Raw genomic sequence first — 15,797 nt, forward strand, 5'->3', positions numbered from 1 at the left:
TTGAAAAGCGATGGGCTCCCCCACAAGGAGCTCAGCTTATCGATAAGGCAGAGGCAAAAAGACCTTGCCGGCCCGAGCTTTTGTCCGGCTATTTTTCCTGCCAGAGATGATGACCGCCATCGCTTCGTTCTTCTACTATACACGTCGAATACAAGCTTAGACAGACTTTGATTCAATTGTCAATCTGATCTCTATAGGCCGGCATGTCAGGCTCGGCCGGTGGCGAAGATGCGCTCTTGAGTGAGCTGTGTACGATATGGTAAGTCTGATTATAGCCCATTCCATCTTCTATTGTTGCTGAACGAATGAAACGAACGAGAAACTAATTTACCACTCCATTCCATAGTCACATCAACGCGCCTAAATATCGCTGCCCCCGGTGCTCGATCCGCACCTGCTCCCTCCCCTGCACCCGCCGCCACAAGCTCTGGTCGCAATGCTCTGGGGTGCGCGATCCCGCCGCATACCTGAAGCGCCACGAACTGGCGAACCCGACTGCCTTTGATCGCGACTTTAACTTCATTACTGGCATCGAGCGGAGCTTGGAGCGAGCTGAGAGGGAAGTTGAGCGTCGTGGTGTTACGCTCCCCAGTGAAGAGGAGCTGGCTCTGAATGCAGATGAAGAAGGGGTCGGGGCTGCGCCGGGGGCTGGGAAGAAGAGGAAGAGAGAGACACTGGTCAAGGGCGAGGCGGGCTTCTTACGGGGTGCAGAGGCCAGTGGTGTTAGGGTGGTGAGGGCCCCTAGGGGCATGACTAGGAATAAGGAGAATACGTCGCGGTGGCACCTGAAGTATGTCCTTGCAGGTCTTGGGGGGGCGACAGCGGTCGAGCTTGGTACTAACTTACTTACAGACACAAATGCCTTAGCTGGACAGTGGAATGGGTAGCCCCGGATGGTCAGAGAACGAGGAGGAATTGCAGCGAGACATGCACCATCGCTGAAGCCTACGATCGGATATATCCTCCTCCCAAAGAAGAAAAGCAGACCCGGAGCGCGCAGAGTACCGATTCAACAACTCCTACAACACTAACAGCTCAGGAAGGCAACCCCGAGACACGCCGGGGGCAGGAGAAGGACGAAGAAGCGAGCCATAATATCGACAACGGCGACGCCCGAGCTCCAGCGCCGCCAGACGCAGAGACACCCGGAATCCCAGCAGCAGAAACATCACAGCCTGAATCTGGGCCTCAAGATCGACCACAATCATCGTCGACTCCAGCTGTCCATCGGGGTCTCTACTTCTACCTCCACCGACCACGAACCGCTACAAAACAAACCGTCCTCATACCTCTCCGTCCTAGCAATACTTTTACGGCCTCTCTCCGCGATCGAGTCGTTCTCGAATTTCCCACCGTCTTTGTCCTTCCACAATCACCACAGGACCTCTCACAATCACGAAAGGAAAAGGAGGAAGAAGTGATAGACTGTCAGTATCTGTTGGAGGAGGATTACCTGCGCATTTACGGACCACCACCGGAAGAAGAATCAAAGCCCAGAGAAGAGAGTGAGGAGGAAGGGGCAGTAAACGAATCCACGATGACCGGTCTGCCTGATGTAGATGAGAAAAAGGTACTTGAGGTTTTGCAGCAAGATCTCGCACAGGCATGATTTCCTGCTGTTCTTTCGAGCGGAAGACAGTTAGTATATAGTTCGCATCTATGGAGTTAGTGTCTAGCAATGGCTTATACGGTTCGATTCTCAACAATTCCGGACGGGACTACTACTACCAAGACATCATTTGGCAGCTCTCGCGAATCATTTGTCAGTATGGGACCGATACACCACCAGTCTCTGGCCAATACGTGTAGTGCCCTATCGGCTGCCAGACGAGAGACTGGTCAGGCTCTTATACGGTCCATATTGCCATTTCTTCGGTAAGAGAGTCGAGTTACCGTAACAGCGACATCTAGGACATTGGATTGTCGAGGTCACGCAGGTCAGATACGTGGGCATTGTGGCGGACGGGTAGCATCGTGGACCTTTACGTCAACATCATTACCTGCAAGAAGGGACTCCGGTGTACTCATTTACTTTCGCTGGTCACACCTGGCCGCACACGCGCCAGTGTCCCGGCCTTGTAGCTCTATGGCAGGAAGGGCATCGCGGAGCAGCTACTCAGCTCGTGGAAATCGAAGAGATATGGTAAGAAGCGCAACCCCGGTAATCTGGTAGTCGATCAGGGTTCCTGTGTTATTCTTCAGTGAACAAAATATGCATCACCCAAGGGACAACTATATATCAAAATGTCAAGCAACGCCAACTCCAGCAGGGTATCTAAGAATCGCAATACCGAACACAACGCCGTACAACCAAACTCAAAAATGCAGCGATATATTCATCCTGGGAACCCAAAAAACAAAGCATCAAGCTTATTTAGATATGCAGCCTTGCGGTTGCAGAGGAATATAGGAATTTCCGGTTATGCACGCCGTAGTATGCGCACTTCGTCCAGAACCAGGGAAGCCCTGAGGCTCATGAAGTGACAATTATCGGCGGCACGCCTTCCATCCATTGTTGGATGGGATGCGGATATTGTTCAGTGATAAGGCATCACTGATACAACACATCCGAAAGTGGAGTGGACCTCGTCTAGAACCGCCTGTTGACAGCATACTGTCATATCATGGCGCTCTGAAACCGTCGGTGGAGCCGCTTAGAGAGACATCGCTGTGCACGGCAACAGTATGGCAATCAAGTAGGAGAAATCCCGGTTTCCAGGATTCAACTCCTCGAGTTGGTAAAGTCAAGAAGGCTCAGATTAGATCTGAATCGATCTAACCAACCACTGAAACCTCAAGTTATGACGCTGCTGCTCTCGGAAGCAGTGTCTGGAAGATCGCGAGCATCCTCTCTGCCGGCAACGGGGGAGAGAAGCTCAGTGGATACTGTAGCCGGCTGCGTCCGTACTTCATCATCCTGGGCAACCTCTTGAGCAACATCCGTTTGGGTTTCGCCATTTCGGTGGCTTCGCTTGGAGCTAGTAGGCGACAGATTCGAGCGCTCAGAGCGGCTAGGCTTCAGCTTGACACGACCACGTTCAAGGGCACGGAGAAGCGTCTGGAACTCATCAACCGTAACAATTCCCTTGAGCTTGCTCATAGTCTCATCCGAGATATCAGACGAATGAGCGTTCCAACCAAGTTGATCCATCTCTTCCGACTTCACCGACTTCGACTCTATCGAAGGTCCAGTGACCAGTCGATGCAAAGCTGAGGCTGAGGGTAAAGTAGTGATGGGAATTCGAGCGATTTTGGCTGGCTTCTGCTTCGAGCTGGAAGAGACAGACACTTCCTCCTGCTGACGCTTTGGAGGGCGCGCAGTGATACGGCTACCGGGGCCATCGCCGACTTCATTTCGAATCTTGTAGTAGACAAGACCAAGAGTCGCAGCGAGAGCTTGGTGACACGCTTCCGGATAGAGTCTCGCCGCTTCTGCACGGGTCAGATTAAGGGGATTCTCACTCGAATCGCTCGAATCGCTGTCGTTTGGGAGAAGGTCATCGGAGGGCTGCATTCGGCCCCAGTAATGATAGCCTTCCAGTTGGTAAAATTCGGCTAATTGGGCCAGCCGATGAACTGGAAAAGAGGTTTTTGTTAGGATCGTCTGGGTAAATTATCAGTAAGTATTACTCACTGCGACTTCTTTTCTTCAGACACCAAAAGCGCCAGACGGTTCGTGGGAAATACTCTGGGTAGCGAAGGGAACCGTCCTCTTCGAGCACGGGTACAGGTGTTATCGGAGCATGGATAGTGTGAGCAAGCGAGTTGAAGCGGACACGTTCCATGTGCTTCATGTGCGACTCCATCATCGAAAAGCGTTTGAAGACGGCACCGAAATGATGTGACGTCTCACGCTGCAAGCTCATCAAATCGGTGCGAAGGTTGCTGACCGCGGTATGGAGTTTGCTGATCTCGACTTGGCAGCCACAGACATCAGTCTGAAGCTGCTCAAGATCAATCTGCACCTGGTCGACATTCTTCTGAAGACGGTCGACATCGTTGCGAAGGAAGATAGTATCGGTTCCGAGCTGGCCAATGTTGGATTTCAGCTGTGTGATTCCCGACCGAAGTTGATCGACGTCGGTCCTCAGAAGAGCCACATTGATGTCGATGCGGCTGGAGATAGTGCGTTGTGCTTCAAATTCGCGACGGATGTAGTCGTCCTCACGGTTCCGACGATCGACGTAGTTATCCTTAGTCAAGACGCTGGAACGAAGGTCGGACACGCGAGAATCCAAATGGTTGATGCGGTCATGGAGATGTAGAAGAGCAGGATCGGAGACGGTCGGTGGTGTGGACTCTCTTTTCATCGAAAGTCTGGGACTAGACATAGTCATCGAGCCGCTGGAAGCCCGCGAGAGGCTTCTCTCGATAGTGGTGGTCATGGAGACGGACTGGCGTGTAGACGGGAGAATATTGGGCCGTGTGAGTGTGTCTGTGTGTGTGTAAACCCGTCTAGACGCGTATAGAATCCATAGCAGCGATGGAGAAGGCTTCAGTGAAGGCGGTGGAGATGGTAAGGGCGATGATGGTGATGAAGAGACTGAAGGCAGAGAGTGAAACTGGCTCGAGGAGGTGGGCGACGGGAGGCTGACGCTGCGACCGTGAGAGGAGAACTTCCTTTTCTGGCTTTCTCCTCCCGTCTCCGTCACACGACGCCAAGCCCTGCGTGGCGACCATCACACTAGCAGTAATTAATCAACCACCAGCTAGTCTAGTAATATTATTACATCTCGTCAGCCAGGATTATCTATTCATTTATATTAGATGGGTATTACTATCTGCGGAGATATGAGAATGCAGAAATTACTGTTTAGTCCATTATACTTCTATACAAATAATAGAGGAAGGCAATATAAAGGTCGCGTTGGACAGACAGTACAGAACGTTCTTGCCATACAGGCCCCTGGGACCTGTCTGCTCTTGCATTTCTCGTAAACCAGTTCCTCCATAATAATATTTTCAATATAGAGACTTACTTCCCCAGGCCACGCACAGAGACATTAAAACCTGCATGATCAAGATACATTGCATTATCATTTCGGAAAAGAAACCATGATTCCTCATTTCCCAATCTCATCTACTCTATGGACCATCGTACTGACGATCCTATCGCAAGTGCACGCAAACCATCCAAGCTGCGAATGCTATATCGTCTCCGGACCAGAACCAGGATACTTCCAAAACTACCGTTTCTGGGACTTTCGCTACGTGCCTCCGGAGCCTGAGTTGGCTAAAGAATACCAATTCTCTCCGTTAGGAAACAATGCTGGTGCCGCCAAGTATAACGAAGCTAATGGACCTTTGCTGAAAAGGCCAATTCTGTTGAGAGACACAAAGTTCGCGGACGAATGGACCGTTCAGAGTTGGAGTCGGGAAGGTTCAAGTCTCTTTCCAGTACCTATTGTTAATTCGGAGCGGAATGTTTTCATCACGAATGATCCGTGGCATGAGGATGCAACGAATCTGGTGTTTCGGACGACCAGGCTAGATGACTATTCTTCTACGGCGGAGATAGAGACTCGGTTGCGGAATATCTTGCACTGCTCTGTTCGTGTGCGACTGCGTCTGTTTGCTGGAGATGGCATTCTTCAACCCCCAATTTGGGGAAAATCCGTCAGCAATCAAGAAGACGAAGATCCGGATGTATCTGTGGAACCAAAAGTGTCAGCGAGTCCTCCTAGCGGTGCATGTGCGGGGATATTCACGTACCATTCCACGACAAGCGAGTCGGATATCGAAATCCTCACTTCAGATCCTCCTTATCGCATCCATTACGCCAATCAGCCTGACTACGACCCCATCACGGATGAGATGATCCCAGGTGCGAGTACCGTAGTAGATCTTCCCGTTCGCTGGACCTCGTGGGCAACGCATCGTCTCGATTGGTTCTCGAGTAATTCCCGCTGGTGGGTAGATGGCATCATCCAGGAGAGAAAGACATACTCCGTTCCCTACAATCCCAGCATGTTAGTGATCAATCTCTGGAGTGATGGCGGAAATTGGACTGGCAACATGTCTGTGGGAGACAGCGTCTATATGGGTATCGAATCGATTGAAATCGCCTACAATGCCACCACGGACGGTGCTGATATTTCTGATGAATTGCCCAACCGCAGACACCCGAATCACATCTTGCGTGCAAACATGGCGAATGAGTTTGTCAGGGAGGAAGATCCGGAAGAGTCGTTGCTCAAGTCTGACGGAAACGAGGGAATTGAAATTCACAAAGGATGCAGAGTGGCTTGTCGGATCGACGATGTCCAGCAGAAAGGATTCCCGGAGGTTGTATATGACTATTCTGCCTAGGCAGCTTATTAGCTTGGTAAAAAAAGCACTATACGAATTAGCCTTGATTTACATCAACTTGCTAGAAACAGAATGTTCTGAGCTTGCATTAATTCTACCACCGAAAATATCTTCGCGAGCACTTAGCAAGATCGTAGTCATTCTCATCATGACCTAACAACCATAACACGCAATAAAATGAGGAGTTCGAGGCTTGCAATACGTCGCTAGCAATGGATATGTTCCGCTAAAGTAATAACTTCCTTCATTATCTCCATTACATATCGTAGAGATCATCTATTCTACAAGGAACTAAGAGAATGCTTTCTGGAATTTTCTCTGTGATTCGTATCAGTGGGCTTCAAGGCACCACGGTCCCCTATCGGGGTACATGCTTCAAGAGGCAGGACAAAAAAGCAAAACAGGCCCCCCAGGGAAAAGTAAAATTACTGAGAAAGAACCGAAAAAAGTACCGAAGAACAAAAACAATCACCCGGAACGCCCAAACTCTCTTCGCTTTGTTTATGTCAACGTGAACAGTCAGGAGCCCAAGCTCAACTGACGGGGTATCAACCCGTAGAGAAAAAAATAGAACACCACGGCCGGACAGCACCAGGACAGGACAGGGAGAAAAGAACAGAATAGTCAGCAGGGAAGTAAAAACCAACCGCGAAGAAACACACAAGAAAACAAAACAATGTACAGGACTCTGGAACGGAGGACACCAGACGATGAACAAAACAAACGGACAGTGGATATAGACACCACCACGACTACTTACATGTAACAAAGGTTGGCTGCTGCAAAGCCGGGACAATGGAGGGACTGACCGAAGTCTAGTCCCATCGCATTGCCCAACAACAGTGCAGGTCCATTACATGCAATGAAAGTCGCCAGAAGGAAAAGAAACAACAAACGTAAAAGGAATGGACGGTGGCGGGGCTTTAAAGCCACACAGGGCCACCAAGACTACATACAGAACAACGAGGGAGCTGCATATAGCAGAAATGGAGGTGCCTTCCGAAAAAGGCCCCTTCACACCACCACTAATACACAGATCCACATACATGCAAGGAAATTAATGAAAACAGAACGCCCAAAGTACAAAAAGACCGTCTGATGCCCTCCGTTCCGACATAATTCAAACTAAAAAACAAGAACAACGACAAACAAAACAAAACAAAACAAAACAAAACAAAACAAAAGAAAAGAAAACCAAACCCCGTCCCAACTGCCTCCAGCACCAACCTCCCCCGGCTTTACAGCCGCAACTCACCGGACTCCCCTGCAGGGTCAAACTCCCCCTCGAGCCCGCCGCGCATCAACTCTGCAACGATCTTCTGTCGAAGCAGAGGGATGTCGGCTGCCCCGTAGGACAGGGGCTCGAGGCCCACAGCCACTGCCTTGGCCGTGGATAGGAGAAAGACCCCACAGTCGCTGCCATTGTCTTGCTGCGGGGAGATGGACGGGAGGACGTTCCACTCCTCGTCCACGTAAAGTTGTCCCAGCTCACCACGCAGCCAGCCCTTGGCTAGGGCGACGTAGGCGGGCGACAGGGAGCCCAGTGAGTCGAAGTGCTCAATCGTCCGGGCGGACGGCTTGACGACCATTAAGGTCCAGTGAGCACTGTTGTGGACCGGGATGAAGACCGTGTCCACATTGAGGAGGCCTTCTCCTCCAATCTTGGCACGCGTGGCCCATTTTGCGACGCCAGCGTAGCCCTTTTGACGGAGATTGGAGAAGAAGAAGGTGCTGAAGGCATGGTACTTGGGCTTTTCGTTCCGCCCCGTATTGCCTGAGATTCGTCGGAGGTAGGCAACGATCAATTCGAGGTAGCCATTGATGATCTCGTCGTTCAACCATGCCATTGGTTTGTAGCAGGTCATGAGATCCATCTTTGTCAATTTGGCTCCTCGCAAAGTCGTTGCCAGAGGCTCGTCGTCCCTCTTGGCCATGCTGGTTGCGAGTATATCTTTCCACTGAGCTGGGAGTGGCCGAACAGCTGGCCCCTCAGGCCAAATCCGAGCTGGAGGTTGACGTTGCGCCTCGGGTTCCTCGACGTCTCGCCAGACGGTGGCGTAGGAGGATTCCTCGCGGGTCGGTTCTCGTTCGACTGCCTCCGGATTGAAGATGCGAACAGCGGAGACAGGCTTCCCAAAAGGGACATCGGATTGCAGCCAAGGGGCTGGACCAGCAGCGGTAGGCTCTGGCTCCACTAAGCGCTCTGGAAGAGGGATGTACTCTGGCCGCAGTTCTTCGTCCTCATCTTCAGGGAGAGGGTAGTCTTCGGGACCTTTCTCGTCGTCGCCGTCTTCTGGGAGAGGATAGTCTTCTGGTCCTTTTTCACTATCGCCATCGTCGGGAAGAGGTACCAACTCTGGATACAACAAGGCCGCTAGCTTTTTGTTCTGATCGCCGTCCATGATATGACGCTGCCGTTCAAGCCTTCTCGTAGTAAATCCTGGAAGCAGTTCACCGTTAAGGTCAGGTTCGATCGTCTGATAGCCCTCCGCGAACCGACGCTGTCGTTCGAGCCTTCTCTCGGCAAGTCCTGGCAGTGGTCCTTCAAGGTCACGCACAGGTCCAATCTTCCGATCGCCCTCAGCGATCCGACGCTGTCTTTCTCGCCTTCTCTCTTCAAGTCCCGGCAGTGGTCCAACGTCAAGAATAGGTCCGATCTTCCTAGGCGGCCTCGTGGCAGATTTAGGTTGAGCTGGCTGTGGTATAGGAGAAGTAGTTGGTGGAACGGGATGAGTTTCTGAGGTTTCAGTAGTTGGAAGACGTGGTGTGGAGACGATCTGCCCATCCGCTTTCCGTTTGTGTGAAAAAAGTGCCTCAGGTGCTCCCTTTGATGGCTGTGCTGGTGTGGATGGCTGAGCTGATACAGACGGCTGAGCTAAGGGTGTTGACGGTTTAGGGGGGCGAAACCAAGGAACAACAAATTCGTTCGGAAAGCGCTCAAGCTTCTTTTTGAGATCTTCCTTTGTACGACGTGTATGGCGACCACGTCTAACTGGCTTCGTGATGCCAGAGGGTTTAGCCCTAGAACGGCCAGTGACATGAGCGACAGCGCGACCCAGCTTGTACACAGATGCCAGTGTCAATGATTTTGCTATCGCAGATATGGGCCGAGTGATCATAGCTCGCCGAACGGCTTGCCCGTAGGTGAGAACAGTTGAGGATTTGGCGTGTGCGGAATTCCGCGGAGCAGATGTGGTTGTGTGTTGAAAGGGTACTGATGAAGAAGATCGCCCGGGCATTCCTGTATCCGACATCTCAAATTGAGACGACGTATGAACTTTCGCCGAAGATGTGCTTGCGAAGGGAGAAGTATGCGGTAGAGAAGAGGAGTATCCATGAATGTCGGCATTCTCGTCGGAGCTGTCTAACATTTCGATCTCGGAACTGTCTAGTTCATTTCCGGAGCTGTCTGACATTTCGATTTCAGGGGATTCTGGAGTCTCAAGATAGGAAGATGGCCCGGAACTGTGAAAATGAGGTTGAGACATGTTAGAAGTCTGATAGTTCAGGGAGGAGAGCAGACCAGCGGTCGGTGTCTCAGGTGGTGGGAGAGTCAAAGCAGAATTCGAATAGTGGTATCCAGAAGGAAGGGATGAATACGAGGCAGTAGATGAGTTGTACTTTTCAGGTGTGGTCGGTCTGGACGAATTCCACGATCGTCTTCTCTGCCGGTCTCTGTCTCGCGCGGTTTGTCGTCCTCTTGATCCCCTACGCAGGCGACCGTTCTTTGTACGGTCTCTCTCTTCCGCAGTGTGGCGTCTCTCAAAGAGACTAAGCGCTCGCCGTTTGAACGTGTCGCCCAGGTTGACGGCGCCTTGAACAAATTCCATCGCGACGATACCGACTCGACGAGCACCAGGGAAAGCCACCTTGACTTGACGCGCACATGACAACCAATCCTTGTCGCAGAAAAAGGTGACATAGTCCCCATTGTGTGCCACGAGCTCTTGCTTTTTACCGTCGTTGGAAGAATCTCGGACAGAATGTAAAGGAATGGTGATGCCGTGTTCAGAAACGCGTGGTCTCGTGTTCAAAGCACCAGACATCAATGCAATTTGGTCTTTCGAGTTGGCGCCTTCATCATTGATGGTACAAGGCTCGTAATGAGGCATGTTCCTCAGCTCATCTGCGATTTGCCGGGGCACCCTATCGAGATTGATTTCCCTGGTGATCTCCATTCTATCGTCATCAGGCCAACCGCCCGGAACAGACTGATCCTGTTCACGGAAAGATTCGAGGTGATCAGCTCGACGTTTGCGTTCGTCAGCTTCGACGTCCAGTGGGTCACGATCTTCATCGCAAACATATCGGCCACGAAGGTAAGGTCGAGTATTGTAGGTCCTGTAAGTAGGTCCATCTGGCTTCTTCCAGATTGGACTCGGCCGATATCCTGGCATCGCGTATTTAGAAGCCGCCACGCCCGTCAGAGGTCTATTCTTAGGCTCTTTAGGGGGAGGAGACCTCTTCTTTGGGTTGACTGATCGAGGAACTAGCTTGGGTCGTCCGTAGACGGAAACACGAACGCGTCCAGGTTCAGGAAGACTCATGCCAGTGTAACGCTTGAAAAGCCCCCTGTCATCGATTCTCACTTTACTAACTTTGAGAGGTTCTGGTGGAGAAAGCGGTGGTCGCTCACACTTTGGGTAATCTCTTTTTCCGGGTGGCTTCTCCGTATCATGATCGACCTTTGGGTTAGGATCAGATCTGAGCGCAGAATTGAAGCGTGCGTCAACTTCGGAGTGACGTTCTGAGTCCTCTTCAGACTCAACTTCAATGTCACGTTCTGAGTCAACTCCAGAGTGGACGCCAATGTGAGGTTCTGAGTAGCGGACTGAGTCGCGGACTGAGTCAACTTCGGACTCGACTTCGGACTCAACTTCAACGTTAGATTCTGAGTCGCGGACTGAATGAAGTTCTGAGTCAAATTCTTGGCCGAGCTTCGCGTTAGGTCTTTCACCAAATTCAGCGTCAAGTACTGCTGCGAATTCAGGATCAAGTCCAAAGTCTTGCTGTGCAGCTCCTGGGCCAAATTCTGCCTCAAGGGTGGCCACAGTCTGTGGGTCAAGTTCGTCAAGTTCGAAGTCGCAGTCTGAGTCTGAGTCTGAGTATGGGTTGGAATCTGGTGCATCCTCCATGTGAGTATTTTCGTCAATAGTAGGCATGGCGGTGCTCTTAGGCTTCATGCCATATTTCTCTGGGTAGCAATATCTCTCCATGTTTACGGAAGATTTGTGGAAAGGAGCAGTTCTCCAGAGACAAATGTAGCAGATGTGGTAGATGTGGTAGATGTAGAAGATGAAGTTCTTTACAGGAGAATTTGTGTAGGACGGAGACGTCTTCCAGAGACAGATGTAGCAGATGAAGAAGATAAATGTCTTTGCAGAAGCAGTAGCAAGACAACAAGTGAAGAGAAATGAGGTGTCTGCCAGAAACAGATGTAGCAGGTGTAGAAGACGAAGGTCTCTACAGAAGTAGTAGCACGACGAGAAGAGGAGAGAGAAGCGAGCAGTCTTCAAAGCAGAATTTGAAGATGTTGCAGATGTAGGAGATGATGAAGACGAAGTTCTCTACAGAAGAAAGACGAAGAGGACGAAGAGGAAGAGCAGGAGAATAAAGAGGGGGGCAGGAGGGGGAGGACGAGGAGGAGGACGAGGGGGAGGAACACAATGCCATACGTACCAGAGCAACATGTCAGATGCCGTCGAGGAGAGCATCATTGAGATTGTTGTTTTGTCGTGGGAGACAACTAGATAGACCGGCAGGGTGCTGCCAGAAAAGTACCTCCAGCTGGGGAAAGCTAAGGGAAGCTACCTGAGCTGCGGCGCGGGTCGCGTCGGGGACGTTTGGGTGGAAAGACAGGCCAGCAAGCGCCGCTGAACCGCGAAGTGATTTAAAGTGAGGTGAAGCCGGGGGGGCGGCTGCGCTTGTCGGTCACGTGGAGGCTGGCGGCTGGCTGTGGTCACTGGCAGTGATTGGCCACAGGTGATGACAAAGAAACGCGGCAATCGGTCGGGATTTCCCGCCCAAAAGCTCGTGCCAGATGCTGCCACGTTGACTAAACAGTTACTGATAGGCTAGTATGCTACAAGTAGAGCACGGAGGGAGTTCCATTTGCAGGAAATCCCCAGGTTACGGGAATTCCCTTCTTGATACCGTGAAACTTGATTTTGGGTGAATCGAGGGGAAAATGCGAATTCATCGGAAATTTCAATCCCAGGACATGCTCCGGGCGCATTAGAAACATGAGAAGTACAAAATCGAGATACAGACAAAAGTAATCATTCTAGAAGACGTCATACACTTAGACCACATCCCAAAAACAGGAAGGAAGATCTAATCTCATGAAAGTCAGATACCGATTCCATGATAATATAATACAAGAAAATGAACAGTCCGTGCCGCATCCCCAAGGTCATGGGCTCGAGATCTCTGACCCAGCCTGCTGAGGCCATAGACCAGCTGCATCGTCATCACTTCACTGCAAGTCCCTTCCTCCAAGTCCTATAATTTCAAACAGGATAGGACAGCCTTCCAACACCAGCCATGCAATTCCTAGTCTCGCCCGTCAGTACTAGACAAAAGATAGCGAGGGCAAGGGGGGGAGGCGGGACTAAGGATCACTTACCGGAGTATACAATAAGCTTAGTGACCACCTCCACGTCATACCGTACCCGAGGTTTCAATAGCCGTGAGAACATTTCCTCCTCATTAGGACCCTCTGGACCATACTCAGCAGGGTTAGACGGGGTGGTTGCAACGACAGAACTCCGCTCGCCAGTGGCAACGACTTCGGGGCTGTAGCGTGGGGTTCCCGTGCCCATCATGTTCTCGTATTCCTCCAGCTTGGTTTGTTTCCGTTGAGTAAGGCCAGATCCCTCACCTACTGAGGCCAAGCCTGGTTTCTGATCGCCATCAGACAATGGAGTCATCGGTGATCCCCTGCTAACACTGGGGGTCCCGGGCTGGCCAGAAGACACGCTCTCCCGGCGACGCTTCTCCCGGTACGCTAATGTCTCGTATGCATCAGCCTCGGATTGAGGGCCAACAGACACGGCCCTGCGTCTAGGGTGTCGAATAGAAGTGAGTATTGTTGGGATGTCTGAAATCCTGGGAAGCACATCGTCATCCTTCAAGTGGCCGGGGACCTTCTTATATTCCCTTTAGTTGATGTCAGCATGGCACACACGAACATACCCTCTGTTGCGGACTTACGATGCTCTCGTGAAAAATCTTCTGGGAAGAATCAGACCCAGTTTTTCCAATCCTCGGAAGATCGGTGGCAGAATTCGCAGAAGAGACGGCTTCATGATCCCCCGCCAGGCGAAGATAGCAAGCACACCAAGAGTGAGACGGACTATGGTCTTGAATAAGCCCATCCTTTCAAGCTGATAAGGAACAGTACCCGGTATAGGCTCTGACCATGAATAGCTCGTCTGCGCGTAGTGCCAATAGGCAACCTCACAACCAGCAGCAACCCCCGCGAAAGCAACGCTATCATCGAAACATGGACAATCATCCGCCGGTTCTGGATGAATTCGGACAAAAACCAGGATAATGAAAATGATGAGAAGCAATTGCTTCAATGACCCCGACACAACCATTGCGTCAAAATCTTCCCCATATCTGCACTGCACTAAGGCGATAAAGGCGCCAAGGGCGCAGCCGATAACAACATCAAAGAATCCATGCATTCCACAGTATAAGCGGCCGATAACAATGGAGAAGACGTAGAGGTATAGCGTGCCTTGAAGAACGGTGTTGAGCAACGGGGACATAACAGTTTCCGGCGATCTCAGGAGGTACATTGCATAGACAGCAACCGAGACCGCATTTGTCGAGTGGGTAGACGGGAAGCCATATTCGAGAGCTGCGGAACCGGACATGGTGATTCGCGTCAAGGGAGGCGAGAGAGGTCGGGGGAGGCAGAATAGGTCCTTGATGAACCCGCTGAAGAAGACACCAGAGGCCAGTATATGCACCATCCTAGAAGACAGGTCAATCCATCTTGAGTTGTCTCCAGACTGAACCAAACCACCCCGTTGAGATCCGTAAACCTACCCGCGACCCAGACTAGTATATCCACACCAGAAGAGAATCGGCAAGAAGATCATGAAGAAAGTATGCGTTCCCAGATTTGCCGTGATAGCGAACCACGTGTCCAGAGATGGTGTTCGCATCTTTTCCTGGAACCATGCTAGATACGGCGTCTCGTATCGAACTAGAGGGAGGAGTTTCTGACGAGTCCAGTACCGCCATTTTGGCAATCGATGCTGATCTATCCACATAAGAGAAAAAAAGGACCAGAAGTTAGCGACAAAGCATTCCTCCTGGGGAAAACCACATTTGCAGCGGTCAGAAGTCAAATAAAGAGGTCCGTACAGTGGTTTAAACTTCTCAGGCCAGCATCTGGCCGTCCATTCCCCTCCTTAGCCATCCTTAAGCAGTCGTGCTGTTTGTGGCTAGGATGTACCTTCCTCTGTTCTCCATAAGAGCAGAGCTAGGGCAGTGTCCGAAAAAACAGCCGACGAATTCAGCGCATTCAATTGCAATTCAGCTCCACCAATACAGGTTATGATCAGTTAGAGGGGGACAGGACGTCGGCCCAAAAGGTTGTCAGGAGGTTTCGATATCCGTGCGACGCAGATTTGTGGCTGAGATAGTTATGGTCTCCGCATGCTGATCTCCTCGAATCTTACGGGCGGTCGAATACCGGTAAGCCGCGGCCGCGGCACGATGCTTACTTAACTGGTCTTGGATTAGCTTGGTACCTAAGTACCTAGTTGGTTACGGTGTTTCCTCCGCGCAAAAACGAAAACACTGGAGCACCTTCATTATTTCTTACATCAAAACCATGACGAGGAATTGGATAGATTGAGTAAGTTACTTGAGTCGCCGTCCCCGGTACTGCGTGTTGGTGTGGCGATCTAGAGTATAAGTACCATATGGTATTTCCCACGTGCTCTTTTGTTGCCGTCCCGACGCCCAGCGAAATGGGCCGCAAGACTGGATACGGCGGTGCAACAAAGACCATACTCTTATCAGGTGACTACATGTCAGCTCACCTCGTCGGTCATGTGATCCTCACCTCGCACGGACCAAAAAAGCGCCAAGCCTTGTAAGCCCACCTCACCTCGTTATAATAATCCCTCCCGGGTAAGGTCACATGACCAGCCACTGTACCGTTCCCGGGGGTTATTCCCGTTAAGTATAGTTAAAGGTCTTACCCGGAGCAACCCCCTTCGCTCCAGGTAAGTATAATAGTTAAAAGGGGTTTTATTCCCGGTAAAGATCTCACCGGGCGGGTATTAGAGGATTTTAGCAAAGCCCCACGGGGGACTACAACATAAGGGATTTTCCTCATTGAGACACCCTTAGCAATTATAAAAGGTAGGCGGTCTGATTAGCGTATTTTTTAGTCTTGTATTACGATCCAGGTGGCTCGTACTACGAGCCACCTGGCTCAAGTCCAACTCGCCCCAATTAGGTAA

At 51.0% G+C, this 15,797-nt stretch overlaps 5 protein-coding genes across 5 annotated transcripts; 2 read left to right on the plus strand and 3 right to left on the minus strand.

Moving 5' to 3' along the window:
* The first annotated feature begins 86 nt into the window (after positions 1–86).
* C8Q69DRAFT_307132 (putative HIT finger domain protein) lies at positions 87–2,067 on the plus strand. Its single transcript, XM_028627216.1, has 3 exons — positions 87–259; positions 347–790; positions 853–2,067. Exons 1-3 carry the CDS (start codon positions 204–206, stop codon positions 1,607–1,609), a joined length of 1,257 nt encoding a protein of 418 aa, XP_028483509.1. The 5' UTR covers positions 87–203; the 3' UTR covers positions 1,610–2,067.
* Positions 2,068–2,786: 719 nt separating this feature from the next.
* On the minus strand, positions 2,787–4,586 carry C8Q69DRAFT_307113 (hypothetical protein). The gene is made up of 2 exons (XM_028627215.1): positions 3,635–4,586; positions 2,787–3,576 (listed from the first exon to the last, which is right to left on the minus strand). The coding sequence occupies exons 1-2, from the start codon at positions 4,383–4,385 to the stop codon at positions 2,795–2,797; spliced, it is 1,533 nt and encodes a 510-aa protein (XP_028483510.1). The 5' UTR covers positions 4,386–4,586; the 3' UTR covers positions 2,787–2,794.
* A 91-nt stretch (positions 4,587–4,677) lies between these two features.
* C8Q69DRAFT_471760 (endo-1,3(4)-beta-glucanase) lies at positions 4,678–6,481 on the plus strand. The gene has a single exon (XM_028630938.1). The coding sequence runs from the start codon at positions 5,056–5,058 to the stop codon at positions 6,307–6,309; it is 1,254 nt and encodes a 417-aa protein (XP_028483511.1). The 5' UTR covers positions 4,678–5,055; the 3' UTR covers positions 6,310–6,481.
* A 1,066-nt stretch (positions 6,482–7,547) lies between these two features.
* C8Q69DRAFT_405224 (hypothetical protein) lies at positions 7,548–8,156 on the minus strand (the record flags this gene model as incomplete). Its single annotated transcript, XM_028628067.1, has 1 exon — positions 7,548–8,156. The coding sequence occupies one exon, from the start codon at positions 8,154–8,156 to the stop codon at positions 7,548–7,550; it is 609 nt and encodes a 202-aa protein (XP_028483512.1).
* Positions 8,157–12,380: 4,224 nt separating this feature from the next.
* C8Q69DRAFT_471768 (sphingoid base-phosphate phosphatase) lies at positions 12,381–15,214 on the minus strand. The gene is made up of 5 exons (XM_028630939.1): positions 14,689–15,214; positions 14,368–14,584; positions 13,522–14,292; positions 12,935–13,467; positions 12,381–12,861 (listed from the first exon to the last, which is right to left on the minus strand). Exons 1-5 carry the CDS (start codon positions 14,741–14,743, stop codon positions 12,785–12,787), a joined length of 1,653 nt encoding a protein of 550 aa, XP_028483513.1. The 5' UTR covers positions 14,744–15,214; the 3' UTR covers positions 12,381–12,784.
* Between the last annotated feature and the right edge of the window lie 583 nt (positions 15,215–15,797).

The sequence above is a fragment of the Paecilomyces variotii genome (assembly GCF_004022145.1).
Source record: "Paecilomyces variotii strain CBS 101075 chromosome Unknown C8Q69scaffold_8, whole genome shotgun sequence".
NCBI classification, from domain to species: Eukaryota; Fungi; Ascomycota; class Eurotiomycetes; order Eurotiales; family Thermoascaceae; genus Paecilomyces; species Paecilomyces variotii.

What these genes read in the sequence shown, in the direction of transcription:
- C8Q69DRAFT_471768 (XM_028630939.1), bottom strand. Translation starts at nt 14,743, where the DNA reads ATGGCTAAGGAGGGGAATGGACGGCCAGATGCTGGCCTGAGAAGTTTA. An exon ending in CCTGAGAAGTTTAAACCACT is followed by an intron (nt 14,585 to 14,688) that starts GTACGGACCTCT and finishes TTATGTGGATAG; the next exon opens with ATCAGCATCGATTGCCAAAA. An exon ending in TAAGCTTATTGTATACTCCG is followed by an intron (nt 12,862 to 12,934) that starts GTAAGTGATCCT and finishes GGGCGAGACTAG; the next exon opens with GAATTGCATGGCTGGTGTTG.
- C8Q69DRAFT_307132 (XM_028627216.1), top strand. Translation starts at nt 204, where the DNA reads ATGTCAGGCTCGGCCGGTGGCGAAGATGCGCTCTTGAGTGAGCTGTGT. An exon ending in AGTGAGCTGTGTACGATATG is followed by an intron (nt 260 to 346) that starts GTAAGTCTGATT and finishes TCCATTCCATAG; the next exon opens with TCACATCAACGCGCCTAAAT. An exon ending in ACGTCGCGGTGGCACCTGAA is followed by an intron (nt 791 to 852) that starts GTATGTCCTTGC and finishes ACTTACTTACAG; the next exon opens with ACACAAATGCCTTAGCTGGA.
- C8Q69DRAFT_307113 (XM_028627215.1), bottom strand. Translation starts at nt 4,385, where the DNA reads ATGACCACCACTATCGAGAGAAGCCTCTCGCGGGCTTCCAGCGGCTCG. An exon ending in TCTGAAGAAAAGAAGTCGCA is followed by an intron (nt 3,577 to 3,634) that starts GTGAGTAATACT and finishes CCTCTTTTCCAG; the next exon opens with TTCATCGGCTGGCCCAATTA.
- C8Q69DRAFT_471760 (XM_028630938.1), top strand. Translation starts at nt 5,056, where the DNA reads ATGATTCCTCATTTCCCAATCTCATCTACTCTATGGACCATCGTACTG.